This window comes from Podarcis gaigeae (assembly GCF_964106915.1).
Source record: "Podarcis gaigeae genome assembly, chromosome: 1".
Classification (NCBI taxonomy): Eukaryota; Metazoa; Chordata; class Lepidosauria; order Squamata; family Lacertidae; genus Podarcis; species Podarcis gaigeae.
The window spans coordinates 31,038,523-31,054,144 of record NC_139678.1 but is presented as its reverse complement, the minus strand read 5'-3'; the positions used below and the strand labels follow the sequence as shown (position 1 = coordinate 31,054,144).

General features: G+C 46.8%; 1 protein-coding gene and 1 long non-coding RNA gene across 2 annotated transcripts; one reads left to right on the top strand and one right to left on the bottom strand.

Moving 5' to 3' along the window:
• Positions 1 to 4,686: 4,686 nt before the first annotated feature.
• Positions 4,687 to 7,803, bottom strand: LOC310852283. The gene is made up of 2 exons (XR_014568061.1): positions 7,642 to 7,803; positions 4,687 to 4,999 (listed from the first exon to the last, which is right to left on the bottom strand). It is a non-coding gene; the product is annotated as an uncharacterized lncRNA (long non-coding RNA).
• A 3,621-nt stretch (positions 7,804 to 11,424) lies between these two features.
• FOS (Fos proto-oncogene, AP-1 transcription factor subunit) lies at positions 11,425 to 14,877 on the top strand. Its single transcript, XM_083737428.1, has 4 exons — positions 11,425 to 11,912; positions 12,566 to 12,811; positions 13,169 to 13,276; positions 13,398 to 14,877. Exons 1-4 carry the CDS (start codon positions 11,772 to 11,774, stop codon positions 14,004 to 14,006), a joined length of 1,104 nt encoding a protein of 367 aa, XP_083593554.1. The 5' UTR covers positions 11,425 to 11,771; the 3' UTR covers positions 14,007 to 14,877.
• Positions 14,878 to 15,622: the final 745 nt, after the last annotated feature.

The following is a 15,622-nucleotide window of genomic DNA, read 5'->3' as shown; positions in this document are numbered from 1 at the left end:
GCGCCCATCTCACTCAAGAGGCCAGGGGCCAGCGCTGTCCGGAGACACTTCCGGCTCACGTGGCCAGCGTGACATCGCTGCTCTGGCGAGCCAGAGCTGCACACGGAAACGCCGTTTACCTTCCCGCTGGTAAGCGGTCCCTATTTATCTACTTGCACCCGGAGGTGCTTTCGAACTGCTAGGTTGGCAGGCACTGGGACCGAGCAGCGGGAGCACACCCCGCCGCAGGGATTCGACCCACCGACCTTTCAATCGGCAAGTCCTAGGCGCTGAGGCTTTAACCCACAGCGCCACCTGCGTCCTTTTGCTTGATAGGCCAGGCAAATAAAAGTATTTTCAATTGGTATCTGAAACCCAACAATGCAGGAGGCAGACACACCTTTGAGGGGACAACGTTCCAGAGCCAGGGCCCCATCATGGAGATGAACCTTCTATGTATCCTCTCACCCTGAATCCTGAGGGGGGGGGGCAGGGGGAATTATTAACATGTTGGTATTGGAATTGATTGTGGTGGTGGGGTGCATTTGCTGTTCTGTCTCAGACAACAAAATGTCTTGACCAGGCTCCATTGCTTATAATATCCCAAATAACCCCAAGTATAATGATAACTTGTCAAATATGAGACTTCTGGTGCTTTGAAAATACATTGACTAACTCACTAATTTAGCTATCCCATGCAAGGCTACTGTATTGAATGGGTCTTCTTCTCAGTGTGGTAGATGGAAACAGTCTTCAGAGCTTCCAGTGTCCCACAGGACAGCTGAATGGAACAATGTATCTATGACTTCCTTTCTGGATGTTCCTGGAAGTACAGTACAGTATGTTGTGCATGAATTCATGTCTGGCACTCAAACATTAGTTCTCTTATAGTGAAGCCAAGTGAATGGTATTTAATCTTTCCAAGACTGTAGAGCAGGGACTGGGAATCCATGGCCCTCCAGATGTTTTTTAGACTACATCTCCCACCACCTCAGACCATTGTCCATGCTTACTGGGACTGATGGGAGTTGGAGCCCAACAATGTCTGGTCTGGAGGGCCACAGTTCTCCCAAATTGTACTGAAGAGGGCTGAAGACAGTTTGCATCTAGTTGTTTTAAGTTGTGTTCTGTGTCAGCAAACAGCTCTTCCAATTCTGAAGCAGAATAATTATTTCTGGATGTGGCAAAATAAAAGAACCGTTTCTGAAACAGAAGAAACAGAGACATCTGAATTGAGGACTATGACCTATATTTTGCCGGAAATACAGACACCAAAGAACTAAGAGACTGTGCTTGATAGCATGTCATAATGCATTTTTATCGTTAAATATTAGCTTTAGATAAATAACAGCAGCCCTCAGCATCAAATCTACAGGAAATGTTAACAGCAGCTAATCCTTATCTTAACAGTCACAATTTTTAAGTTGGCTATTTATGGCAGGAAAGAACAAAGCAAGCAATAGCTCAGCAAACGTATCAAAGCTGCACAGTAGTTTAAACTGGTTATTGGTTATTGGGAAGGTGTTTCATCTTAATTTTTGAACTGCTAAATATTTTCATAACTCAATTCAGTGCTGTGATTAAAATAATATGGGAATAAGAGGTCTTATGTAAAGTAAGATAAATTTCATTCTTGGATAGCTGTGACCAAGCTGACATAGGATTTGGATGTGACTTATTTGATTATTATACTGGATCCACTTAGAACCGTCTTCTTTGAAGGTGACTCGGAAACTACAACTAATCCAGAATGCGGCAGCTAGACTGGTGACTGGGAGCGGCCGCCAAGACCATATAACACCGGTCTTGAAAGACCTACATTGGCTCCCAGTATGTTTCCGAGCACAGTTCAAAGTGTTGGTGCTGACCTTTAAAGCCCTAAACGGCCTCAGTCCAGTATACCTGAAGGAGCGTCTCCACCCCCATCATTCTGCCCGGAAGCTGAGGTCCAGCGCTGAGGGCCTTCTGGCGGTTCCTTCATTGCGAGAAGCAAAGCTACAGGGAACCAGGCAGAGTACCTTCTCGGTAGTGGCGCCCGCCCTGTGGAACGCCCTCCCACGAGATGTCAAAGCGATAAACAACTACCTGACATTCAGAAGACATCTTAAGGGAAGTTTTTAACGTGTGATATTTTACTGTATTTTTGTTTTTTATGGAAGCCGCCCAGAGTGGCTGGGGAGGCCCAGCCAGATGGGCGGGGTATAAATAATAAATAATTATTATTATTATTATTATTATTATTATTATTCTAAGTCTGGTATAATATTAATAACATTGCATTTACCTTCCTGATTGGAAGGTGAGGAATGACACATGGATTTGCAAATAGTGGAGCCCTCAAATGACCTTTGTCCATTACAAATAAATGGACTGTAAGTACATTAGGAACATGCAGTCTCATCATACAGCCGTAGTGCTGTAAATTACATTGAATACCTCTGTGTGTAATAATGGGCTAGGGTTTACAGTTTGATCCTATGGGGTTGTTTTCAAGTTCCTACTGTGGTTCTAGAAAGTACAGTACTCCTGCTGTTTCCTGTATTTGGAGCAGGAAACTATTATCTTACAAGCACCAATCAATTCCTGTAGCATGGGTAGCATTTTATTCACGGGAAGATTCCAAATATGCTCAGTGCCCTTGAGTACCATGGGATTTGCACCTGAGCAAAGGTACATAGGTTTGCAGCTTTAATGTATTTGAAAATCCCACCGATTCTTGCTTCCTAGTCATTTGTTTCACTGGCCATTTGGGAGGACCACAGACAGAAATAGTGGAAGCATACCTAGGGCACTGGCTTGAGAAACACAGTGGTCAGTTGCCAAGAAAAAAAGGATGAAAAGCTACTGTACTGGAGACAGGAAGGATAGTTTCCTGAGATCTCCCCTGGGGGCTGGAGGGCATGTGATATGTTTTGAAGGGCAGAGCCATGTTATGCTTTGGGCACACTATCATTTTATGAAATCTTTAAAGACTGATTTCTGCGTCATAAATATGCTGCTTGTGATAGCCTCTTTGTGATAACTTTATGCTACAGCCACTTTAACATGAATAGTTGTTGTAATTCTGCATCATGATATTCCACAGCAGTGCACACATTCCTGATGGTGACAGCTGTCAAGTGTCTTCATATGCTGTGGAAATGTAGTGTGGTGTCTGTAACACGACAATGAAGAGGACAAGTCATTACAGACAGAGAGGCTGTTTCAAGTGGTTTTATCTGACAATCATAGCGTACAGAATAGGCCTTGCTGGTCACAAATATGGACTTGGCGCAAAACAGCAGCGGTTACCCACACATGCACACACACACAAACATATTTCCATTTCTTTCTCATCTGTTATGAAAAGGAAGTCTTTTTATATGTAATTGGACTGCCCACGTCCTGCTTTCCTACTGTGGATTAGCAACACAAGTAAATGACACAATATTGTACCATTACTCCTATCAGAGAAACATGTATGTCAGTTCTTGGCTAGAAGATTTTAAAGACACTGCTTCTAATATTTATTTATTTTGGCAGTTCACAGGAAGAGAGGACAGAACACATTTTGTCTGGAGTATCATAATAAATGGTAAATAATGTGTGACTCCTTTTAATTCCTTAGGCTATGAAAGTACTGAAAGATGTCACTGGAACATGGTACAACCCATTTGCTTTAATAATGGCTATTCCGAGCTGAAGCATAATGCTCTGCTCATTTCATAGTGAAAATGGCAGTGAGGTTGTGCTGGTCTTACCAAATCTCTAACTTCTCCACCCTCCACAGCTACCTCTGCCAAGTATAGTTTTGCTATAGTAAGAGGCCTACCTCCTTAATGAATGCTCCAGCTTCAGAATTAAGCCAGCTGGCAAAGTGTAGACAGGGATGGGCAGACAACATTAAATGTTTTAATTGCCTGGTGAGTGACATTTGTACACATCAGCAGGCATTTGCAAAGGTTTACCTCCCTAGAGAGCATCAGCCACTCACTCCACCTTCACTTTTGCTTTTAATTGTTATTTTTGCCACATCATAACAGGTCTCCTTTGCTCTCTGCTTAAACAAAATGGGCAAGCTTCCAGCCAAGGCTACAAATGATCTAACCTGTAGCCCTTTGAGAACTTTTTAAGGGGAAGAAGAATACTTGTGGGCCAGGGTGGGGGACTTTGGATACTTAAGGGGCTTTTTGGTCAATTTGTATGTCTCACATGTTTAACAGTAAACTTTTATTAAGTTAAAAGGTAAAGGTAAAGGTACCCCTGCCCGTACGGGCCAGTCTTGACAGACTCTGGGGTTGTGCGCCCATCTCACTTAAGAGGCCAGGGGCCAGCGCTGTCCGGAGACACTTCCGGCTCACGTGGCCAGCGTGACATCGCTGCTCTGGGGAGCCAGAGCTGCACATGGAAACGCCGTTTACCTTCCCGCTGGTAAGCGGTCCCTATTTATCTACTTGCACCTGGAGGTGCTTTCGAACTGCTAGGTTGGCAGGCGCTGGGACCGAGCAGCGGGAGCGCACTCCGCCGCAGGGATTCGAACCGCCGACCTTTCGATCGGCAAGTCCTAGGCGCTGAGGCTTTAACCCACAGCGCCACCTGCGTCCCACTTTATTAAGTTAACTAGACCACAAAGCAGCATTTGAGTGAATGTCATGATAGTGATCATAGTACCACCTGCACAGAGAATTTATTGTGATATAGTAGGAAAATGTTATAGAGCGGGACATCTTTGGAGGGACCAATGATGGGTTTATTGTTCTGCCTCTGAAGTTTTATGCAGCTCAGGGGTCTTGCTTTAGGCTCATATATACAAACACCAGTCAGATTTGGATAGTATGCGTACAGCCATATTCAAACACTCTCCTGTCTCCCCTAAAAGCTTTGCAGAAGGGTGGGAGAGACTACAAAGGGGACTGTCTTTTTGAGCTTCTCCTGCATCTGGGCAGAGGAGGCTGGAAACAAAAAGATGTGTAGATTCTCCATATTTCCTGAAGTCTGAGCAGGACACAGTGCAGCTGGAGAGTCCAGAATGGTGAAGGTGCTGTGGGAGACACAGGAAGGGCATGGCGGGGGAGAGAGAAATATGTCTTGTTAGGCAGTAGTAAACATATTTCTATCCTTGTTTTCACTGTCAACGTATATCACGGAGGGGATTTTTCTTCTTCCTGCTCCATCACCTGTGCTTTCTCTGTCATCTGAGGTCACGCAACTGCAGTTGATGCTCACAATGTATGCAACGCTGTGAGGAAACTACAAACTCATAATACTGTACATCAAGTATTCCTGATATTAGAAATTTATACTGGATAGGTGTAATCCTTTTAACTTTTCCTATTTATAGAATCATTCAATGGTAGAACTGGAAAGGTCTTCAAGGATCATCTGGTCCAACAAAACTATACAAGCACAATTTAGTAACCTGTTCTAGTGGAACTGTTTCTTTCCTCCTGCACTATTTTAACCAAATTACTTCCAAGCAAGCAAACCAAAACAAAGCCTCCACTCAGCTCTGAAGCTCACTGGGTGACTAGGGGACAGTCACTTATCTCTTAGCCTAGCCTTGCTCACAGGATTGTTGTGATAATAAGAGGGACAAGGGAAGAAGTACGCATGCTGTCTTGAGCCTCCTTGGAGGAAAGGAGGGACATAAATGTAATCAATAAACAATAAAATTAAGTAGATTAGGGCTTTATTTTGACTACTATGCACTTTGGGTTGGTCTAGTTTGCGGGCAGCAATAAAACACATGGAGATGATGAACTGAGTTAAGAAGTCCTTTAATGGCTTGTACAAATATTTATTTACAAATTAGTTTTGTCCTCAGACCATTGCCTTCTGTGTCCAAACTGAAGGTTGCTTCTGTTAGTTATTCCCAGCAATGAGCACATTTGGCAAAAGTCTGAAAAATCAAGACAGCTGTGAGACCTGGAATGTGGTCATTTTACAATGTGAATTATTCTCCATCACAGTCCAACTGGGTGAGCAACTCTTTAAACACTCCAGGCTTGGATCTAACCTTATCATGCTCACTGTCCTTTGCTGCCCTAGCTGATTCTGATTTAGTCTACTGAAGCTATTTATGTTCACACACTGCTTTGAAATAGTTTTGTAGTGTAGGGGTTACTGCAGAGTTGTCTGCTGGTGCTTACCGTACATGATTGGAATTACCATATGTTTCTTATTTTAGAAGACACTGTATTTTGCAGAAAATGTAACTGGAAATATAAAATTGTCATAAGTGTTATTGCTCATCTGCTCAGCCCCATACTCAGGTCTGTTTCTTGGTCACAGGAGACTGGCACTGTAGTATGATGGAACTTTGAGAACTGGCTTTTATAAACCAAAACATTTATATTATATTATTTTATTTTATTATATTATATTATATTAAATCCAGTGAGCATCTCTTTCATAACTCAGCAAAGCTTGATATAATATTTCAGCCATGTACCTTATTTTTGATATGTTGATAGGATGACCTACTTTAAAGGCTGCTTTCAACATGGCTTTTTTGCAGTCTTAAAATACATCACAATGCAACTTTAGACTGGAGGTTATATGAGTGCCTATTTAATTGCTGACCAGAGTTCAACTGACTGGCTGACTGGATTCTTCCAGACTTGTTCGTCTCTGTACATCACTGTACAGCTTGACGCCAGAGATACTTTGACGTAACATAAATTGTGGTTTTAAATGTGGAGTATGCTGATTGGTGTGGGGTATACATTTCTGAGAATTGCTCTACCTAGTGCTTGGGACTTAAGAAAAAGCTATAGAACTGAAATCTGTGTGACGACTTGTTCGTCATGTTGGAGAAGTTACTTTCTCTTGGCCTCAGTTGCCCGTTTGTATAATGGCAATAATAAGGTCAGACCTTCCAAGTCTGGAGCAAAGGCCATGTGACAAACCATTTATGATTTCAAAGAAAACAAGGAACAACGTGAGGCCAAAGATTAACCGATGAGCTTTTTGAACAACAAAATCATCTACTGTACTGTATTTGCTTTAGAAAAGGATCCTTTGTCCTTAGGCTAGAACAACCTAGGACGGGAGCTTGTCGTATTTTGCTCCTGATGGGTGAGCTGGCAACAAACACCAGCAGGCCTTAAGCAATTTCTAGCTGGTGCAAGAGGAGGGCCGCGTTTCGTCCCGAGTTTGGGCTTCTATCTCTCGGGGGCCTGAGCCGATTTATGTAATCCAGGGAGCCAGAAAATCGCCCCCACGGACCTGTCTCGCCCCACCCAGGAGAAGAATCGCTCCACTCCCCGGGGCGAGGCGCCTAAGCTGCCTGTCCCTGGCGCTGACGGGGACACCTCGAAATAGCAGCTGGCCCGATTTCCCCGCCTCGCCTCCAGGGCCCAGATCCCTCCCCGCATGGCTGCCTTTCTAGCCTATGAGCTCAATCGGCAGCATCGGGCTGGGCGAAGCTCCTCCCTTGCCTAGAAACTGCGCCGGGGAGAGAGCGAGCTTCTGTTTGTTGTGACCAACGCGCCACCCGGCTCGCCTCGCTGCGGCGGCGGCGGCCACGCCAGCTCCTCCCCGGCGGGCGAGTGCGGTCTGGCTGGCTGCCTTGCCGCCTCGCTCCCTCCCTCCCTCCTCGCCGGCTCTCCGGGCTTCCCTGCAGAGGACAAGCGCGGATCATAACAAATCCCAGCTCCGGGAAAGGAGAGAGCCCTCCTCTACCTGTTACCGCAGCTCCCTGGCAGCCTCCCAAGAGCCCCTACCGGCCGCCAGGCGCAGGCTGGGCGCATCCCAGCAGTCCCGGCCGGGTCCCTCCTCCCTCCTGGCAAAGCACTCTGTTTCTGGGACATTCCAGTAACGGGGAATAGCCGGAACCCCGCGCGCAATTTTCACCATTCTCCTGGAGAGAGACTTTTGCATCAGCCAGTCCCTTCTTCTAGCGAGAGCCCCCGGGGGATTAAGTCAGTGTCTCGTGATCGTGGCACTAGAGAACGTGCAGAATATTCCATAGCTCCGTGCTCTCTCTTTTCAGGAAGGACGTTAGGTTATATTTTCCATACATAGGGCGCACGTGCGGTATTCCTTCCCAATCCAAGACTGCACGCAGAAACCATTTGGGACCTCGGAGACAGGAATTTTATTTGCAGGAGCAGTAAATATAGGTTCCCATGGTAATAGCTCCGCGGTTTAGGTTGCATACCATAAACCTCAGTTTATTTGCTTCGTTTTTGCTGCATAGAAGCGGCTAAAAGAAATGTAGAGTGAAAATGAGGCCCCATATGGGAAGAAAAGCGTCGTGCGGAGATTACTTTGAGATGTAGCCTCCAGTCTGAAGGAGTGTTCTGTGTGACTTAAAATCTTGCTATCTTATCAACACAACTGTTTAAGTAAAAAAAGGGGGGCTTCTGAACCACTTAGTGGTTAGTCTGGTGATATTTCCAGGTTAAACTGGAAATCTGGGTATCCTGCTGTGATAAATCCAGTGCCTGCAAGGGGAGCCTGAGTCTATTATCTCTTGCTTTAGTCTGTTTTATCAGTTAAAGTATATAGTAGTTGAGAGGATGGGTAATGAGATGTATGCAGATTATTAGTTCAAATCTTAGCACTGCTATGAATTTGGTGGGCTGCCTTAGATCACTGGCTATGTTTGATCCTCTGCACTATATTATTATTTTAATTCATTAATTAAGCCACTTTCTAGGACTACTTTCTCACAAAGTAATGAGCAAGGGAGTGAGAGACAATTTACAATATAAAAATATAGTCAAACATGGGTGTAGCCAAGGGGGTGGGGCAGCAGCTGCCCCCCAATAAATAAAAATCAATACAAATACTTAACTAACTGAGGTTTGCCCCCCAACAAAAGCCTGCCTCCGCCACAAAAATCCTGGTTATGCCCATGTAGTCAAACAAATGAGAATCTATTCTGGAGATCCAAGCTGTTTATCATATAAGTTGAAGGCAGTTGTAAAGAGGAAGGTCTTTGGGAACAGAAGTTGAATGGTTTGGGGATCACCACTGAGCAGTGGCGTAGCGTGGGGGGTGCAGGGGGGGCCGGCCGCACCGGGCGCAACATCTGGGGGTTAGGGAAATCCACGGGTTAGGGGGCGCAAATCCATGGGTTAGGGGGCGCAAATTACTTGCCTTGCCCCGGGTGCTGATAACCCACGCTACGCCACTGCCACTGAGAAAGCCCACTCTTGCATACAGCAACCTAACTAATCTTGACTGTGGTAGATTTTAGCATACTGACAGGATTATATCAGTGAAGGTGATCTTTCAGACAATCTGTACCCAAGCCATTTAGGGCTTTAAATTGTAATATTATTATGTGGATAATAATTCTCAATTGTGTTTACAATGATATGCAAGAATCTCTGTGATAATCTATGTGAAGAGCTCTGAACACAAGGGAAAGTGTGAAATTCTTATTGCGGAAATTCAGCATCAAGACATTTGCTTTATAAGTCCCATTAGAATATATTCTGGTGGTTCCAAGCAAGTCACAGGAGGTGTCCACCTGGAATGACCCTTCCTCTCATAAGCCCCTAGTACCTAACCTACAGATGATGACCTCAATAATGACCTAAAACCATTCTAGAAACCCCTGAGCAATCAGTTTCTCCAGTACTGTGTTGAGTAAATGGTACATGAACTGCAGTGTTGGTTTCTTCACATGCATTTTTGCATGTAATTACTAGAAGGTAAAATGCTGACACAACTGAAATTAATGGAAGTTTTGTAACTGTTTGTAGTGGAGGCAAGGATCGTCCCTTGCATGAACTAGAACAACCTTTGTGAACTGGAATGGGAAAGCCTTTAATTAGGGCTGCCTATCATGTTACAAATTCCAAAGAAAATGAACAAGCGATAACAATTATGGAAGGCTAAGACAGATTATATAATACAGTACATGGGTTTGCAGTCCACATGATAATATTTTCTAAAATTTCACAACGAAAAGTTACCTTAAAATGTCCTTAATGTGTGTAACAGTCTGAACCTATGCATGTTTACTTGGAAGTAAGTTCCAATAAATTCAGTGAGACACTTGTGGGTAAGTATACATAGGATTGCAGCTTGAAATACTGAATTCAGGGGAATATCATTTTCTATAACAATGGTTCTAAAGATTAATAAGAGCTCAAAAGCGCATCCAAGTGCAAGTAGATAAATAGGTACTGCTCCGGCGGGAAGGTAAATGGCGTTTCCGTGTGCTGCTTTGGTTCGCCAGAAGCAGCTTAGTCATGCTGGCCACATGACCCAGAAGCTGTCTGTGGACAAACGCCGGCTCCCTCGGCCAGTAAAGCGAGATGAGCGCCGCAACCCCAGAGTCGTCTGCGACTTGACTTAACAAGCAATATTGAATTCACTTGATCCTAATTGAATACCTTAAAGCAATATTGAATTCACTTGATCCTAATAAGAAGTGAAAGGGCGATAATGAACAGTTATGTGCACTTACACTTAGAAGTAAATCTTATTAAGTTCTGTAGGGTTTACTCCCTGATAAGTGGGTATAGGATTTCAGTCTCACCAAATTTCATTCCTGTAGTGTGATGAGTAATATTGATATTAGAAAAGCTTTGTTTGGTTGTAAATGTAACATTCTTAAACATGAACAAACATAAAATAGAGATTTGATAGTAGTGTCAATATTAACATTTTAAATCCTTATAAGAAGAACTCACCAGGCCCAGAGATGTGGGTGGGTTCACTTACGGCAACAGGAAGGCTCAGGGCATTATGGGCAAGACTGCTCATCTCATTTCTGAGACAGTAATGTGGGAATAATGACCACTGAGGCCTGCTGCATGTGTGAATATGATGAGGACTGCATTGCCTATATCCAGAAGAACAAACCTTGTCCAGAATAAATAATAATTATATGATCACTGCACTCTTTGGACTTAACACCAAATAGCAGAAAGGTAATTATGTAGTCCAATGCAATTGAAAAACTAACCTGTGAGTAAAAATCTGTTCTGTATCCCCCATTTAATTACCTTGGCTTTATGCTGCATATCATCACCCCTATTTCGGAGTGGGCAGAGGACATTCCTGTGAATGCCATATCGTCTAAAATTTAGAAATTCCAGAGCTGCTGATCTTATGAGATCATAGAATCAGTGAATTCGTGAAGGTTTATATGACTCTCCTTGTGGAGATGATGGGTAAAAATGCATCTCTGTCTCTTTAAGCTGTCACTTCAGTGTCTGGTCAGCAGTAAATGGGCAGAATCTGCATACAGAAGCCTTTGCTGCGGCTCTTGCTGCTTTTACTCTCCACTCCCCCTACCGTTGCTACCACAGGCACGCACCATCCCTTGGCCTCAGCCCTGAAGCGTTCCCGTCAGTTACGCCCCCTTTGCACAGGATGTATGCCATATAAGGATATTTACGTCAGGGGTTCCCGAGCTTAGAGCGAACCATTTTGGGAGAGGGAACCGAGCCCGTTTCCCTGACTTTTAAAGGCTGAGACCCGCCGCCAAACTTCCTCAGAATCTCCGCGACGCTTTGGAGACGACCTTCAGCTTGTTTTCAGAGCGATTCTGCTAGCGCCAGGCACTTCGGGCCGTCTCAGAGGTCGTTCGTGACCGCCGCTGCTCCCCTCCCATGAGGATTGGTTTCGCCCGTGACGTCGTCTCATTCACAAGTCCTGGCCGTAGCGAATAAAAGGCGGAGGTGCCGCTCTTTACTCCAGCAGCAGTGTGGCTGAAGCAGGCAGAAGCATAGAAGCGGCTGGGGTTTCTAAATAACCCATTCGCCTAGCCGAGGACTCGCTCAATTCGGATACTTATCTGGGAAAGATATACCACCCTGAAGGGCTTTTACACCCCCAGATTAGCCGACATGATGTATCAGGGCTTCACCGCTGACTACGACGCGTCTTCCTCCCGCTGCAGCAGCGCTTCTCCGGCTGGGGACAGCCTCACATACTATCCCTCACCAGCGGACTCCTTCTCCAGCATGGGCTCGCCTGTCAACTCACAGGTGAGGAATCGGGGGGCTGCTTATGGCTCACGGGGTGTCGGGTTGGGAGAATAGCTGCCTATGTCTGCTTCTTTGTCGCTATAGGGTTCAATGACAGGACAGGACCCGAGCAGCTCCTAATGTTGATAGCTGAGGCTTGGGAGAGCTCCCCTGGCCTGTATATGATGCACACTTTTCTCTTTACTTTTCGATATATGCTACATTGTATGGTGTGTTTCCAGCACCTCTGCCCAGGGAAGGCGGTATTGGCCATATAGAAAAAGAGAAATGGGGGTGGTGGATGAATCTGGCTCCTGTTTGGTGCTATAAATGATGAAGGGGTTGGGGGCTGGAATGGATCTTCGCCCGGGAGGTGTTCTGCAGCGGGTGCGTAAAGCGGTTTCATTGATAAATCGCGGCTTCATTCAGGAGACTCCGGAGCGGCGCTTGCGTCAGCGCAGACGTCAGAGATATTTATAACAAGCCCCTGTTCATGTGTAGTCTGATGATGGCAGCAGCAGCGTCCGAGCCAATCTGGCCCCAGGGACTGCAGGCCCAGCTCAAAATAGCGCACCGGCCTCTGGGGCTTAGAGCTGTCATAGCGTGCATCGCATTTCTCTGACCCCTTCCCCCCAACTTGGTAACTAACAGGGTCTCCTTTTGTGATTTTCCAGGACTTCTGCACGGACCTAGGCGCCTCCAGTGCCAACTTCGTTCCCACCGTGACTGCTATTTCCACAAGTCCAGACTTGCAGTGGATGGTGCAACCGACTCTGATCTCCTCAGTGGCCCCTTCCCAGAACCGAAGCCACCCCTACGGGCTCCCTGCTCACCAGACCGGTGCCTACTCCAGGGCTGGGATCGTCAAGACGACAGGAAGCAGAGGGCAAAGCATCGGCAGGAGGGGCAAAGTTGAGCAGGTGTGTGTTCAGCTTTTGGCTGCAATGAAGCCTCTAGAAACCAGGAGAAGAGGGAGAACACGAGAGAGGGATGTAGTCTAATTTACCAACAATATGTTATTATAGCTCAAATCCTATTTCTGGCTAAGCGGGGTGGACATTTGGGACATCAGATAGCTGTTCCCTTTAAAGGACAAAGGGCATAAAGGCAGTTTTGCAAGCGGGTGGAGATTCCCCCCCCCTTTCAGATCCGTAGCAGTATCTGGGTCGTTTGCTCCATGCAAGCGCAAGAGTTGTTCCTGTGATCCGAAGTTAGGGAGCGCACTTTCTGGTCTCAAGCACTGGATACTGACGTCCACGCTTGTTCTCTCTCCGTAGCTAACACCAGAAGAGGAGGAAAAGAGGAGGATCCGTCGGGAAAGGAACAAGATGGCAGCTGCTAAATGCCGCAACCGAAGGAGGGAGCTGACGGATACCCTACAAGCGGTGAGTATCTCCGGCCTGGCCGGCGATCCTGCCCTGCCCTGCCCGGCGCTGTCCTTTTGCTTTCTCTCCCGCCCGGAGGAGACTTTAGCTGACTCGCCCCTCCCCTTGCTTGTGTCCCCAGGAGACCGACCAGTTGGAGGAGGAGAAATCCGAGCTGCAGACCGAGATCGCCAACCTGCTGAAAGAGAAAGAGAAGCTGGAGTTCATCCTGGCCGCCCACCGCCCCGCTTGCAAGATCCCGGAAGAGCTGCAGTTCTCCGAGGAGCTGGCCGCCTCCACGCTGGATCTGCTGGCCGAAGCCCCCGTGGCCAGCTCGCCCGAGTCCGAGGAGGAGGCCTTCGCCCTCCCCCTGCTGCACGAGCCCAGCCGCGCCGCGCCGGTCAAGGAGAGCAGCGGCCTGGAGCTGAAGGCCGAGCCTTTCGACGACTTCTTCGCGCGCTCCACCCGCGAGACTCCCCGCTCTGTGCCGGACATGGACCTGTCCGGCTCCTCTTCCTTCTACGCGGCGGACTGGGAGCCCCTGGGGGCCGCGGGCCACGTGGATCTGGAGCCCCTTTGCACCCCGGTGGTGACCTGCACGCCGTGCCCCAGCACCTACACCTCGTCCTTCGTCTTCACGTACCCCGAGACCGAGGCCTTCCCCAGCTGCGCCGCCGCGCACCGGAAGGGCAGCAGCAGCAACGAGCCGTCGTCCGACTCGCTCAGCTCGCCCACCCTGCTGGCCTTGTGAAGAAGGGACGCCAGATCCCCGAGCCGTCGCTGCGGGCCTAGGGGCATCACCACGGCGGAGACCGAGCCCACCCGCCCTTGCTGCTGCTGCATGGGGCTTTAGGCCGCCAAGGAGCCGCTCTCTCCTTCCTGTGGAGCTCCGAGATCCCACCCGAGGCCTAGGGAAAGACGAAGCCCTCCATTCCGGAGTTTTGGTATGGGCAGCCCACTTGGAGGGAAATGACTTTGCTGGAGGGGCTGCCTCGCAGCCAGACGCCAGGCCTGATACCTCTTCCAGAGATGTAGCAAAACCGCATGGAATCTGTCTTGTCCCCCATCAATGAGAACTAGTAGTTTCGTAGCATGTTCAACATGGCTGGGTTGGTGACTCCCTTCCCTCCTCTTTACTATTCACTAGCATTAACTAATTAATCTGTTGGTTTAATGATTGGAATTCTTAATATGGTGCTGGGTATCTTCAACTCGTATCTAGTGCAGCTGACTAACAATAACTACTGTGTTCCTGGCAATATCGTGTTTTGATGACTTAGCAATGACCCAACTTAACTGCGAAAAGATACCCTTTTATTTTCTAGTAGATTAATAAATAGCTATGTTGTCCAAGTACTAAAGTTCTCCTTGTACATCAATGTTCATTGTAACTTTAACTGATCATACATTGTTGAAGTGGTCTGAATGGTTTGACATAAGTTTTCCATGAAAACGTTTTTATTGTGTTTTTAATTTATTTATGGATATATTTAATTTTTTATTTTATTTTTTTCTACCTTGAGGTAATTGACATGTGGAAAGTGAATTTGGATGACATTTAAGCATTGTTTGCTTACTGTTCAAGACACTGTCAATAAAGCATTTAAGTTGAATGCTATAAAGACTCTGGAGTCTCTTTACTGTAAAACCTCTCAAGTAGCAAGGCTTCAATTTAGCACAATCCATGTCCAAATCTGCTGTGGTTTGCTGGAAGGGGTTAGATGCTGGTAAATGGGACTAGCATAATCCTTTGTTTAAACACACATTGTTGTTCAGCACACTAGTATAAGGTAAAGGTAAAGGTACCCCTGCCCGTACGGGCCAGTCTTGACAGACTCTGGGGTTGTGCGCCCATCTCACTTAAGAGGCCAGGGGCCAGCGCTGTCCGGAGACACTTCCGGGTCACGTGGCCAGCGTGACATCGCTGCTCTGGTGAGCCAGAGCCACACACGGAAACGCCGTTTACCTTCCCGCTGGTAAGCGGTCCCTATTTATCTACTTGCACCCGGAGGTGCTTTCGAACTGCTAGGTTGGCAGGCGCTGGGACCGAGCAGCGGGAGCGCACCCCGCCGCAGGGATTCGAACCACCGACCTTTCGATCGGCAAGTCCTAGGCGCTGAGGCTTTAACCCACAGCGCCACCTGCGTCCCGTGCACACTAGTATAGGCATACACAAAATTTTAACACCCAAATTTACTAGGAAGTAAATCCCCTTTGTTGAGTTGGACTTGCTCCTAGGTAAATGTGCATAGGCTTGCCACCTCATACAAAGTTTCTATACATTTCAGGTGCACTCTTGAAAAGGAACATGGGTTCAATTATCAGGAATTGGAGGCAGTGAAATATCTCAATCATACGGTGGAGAAA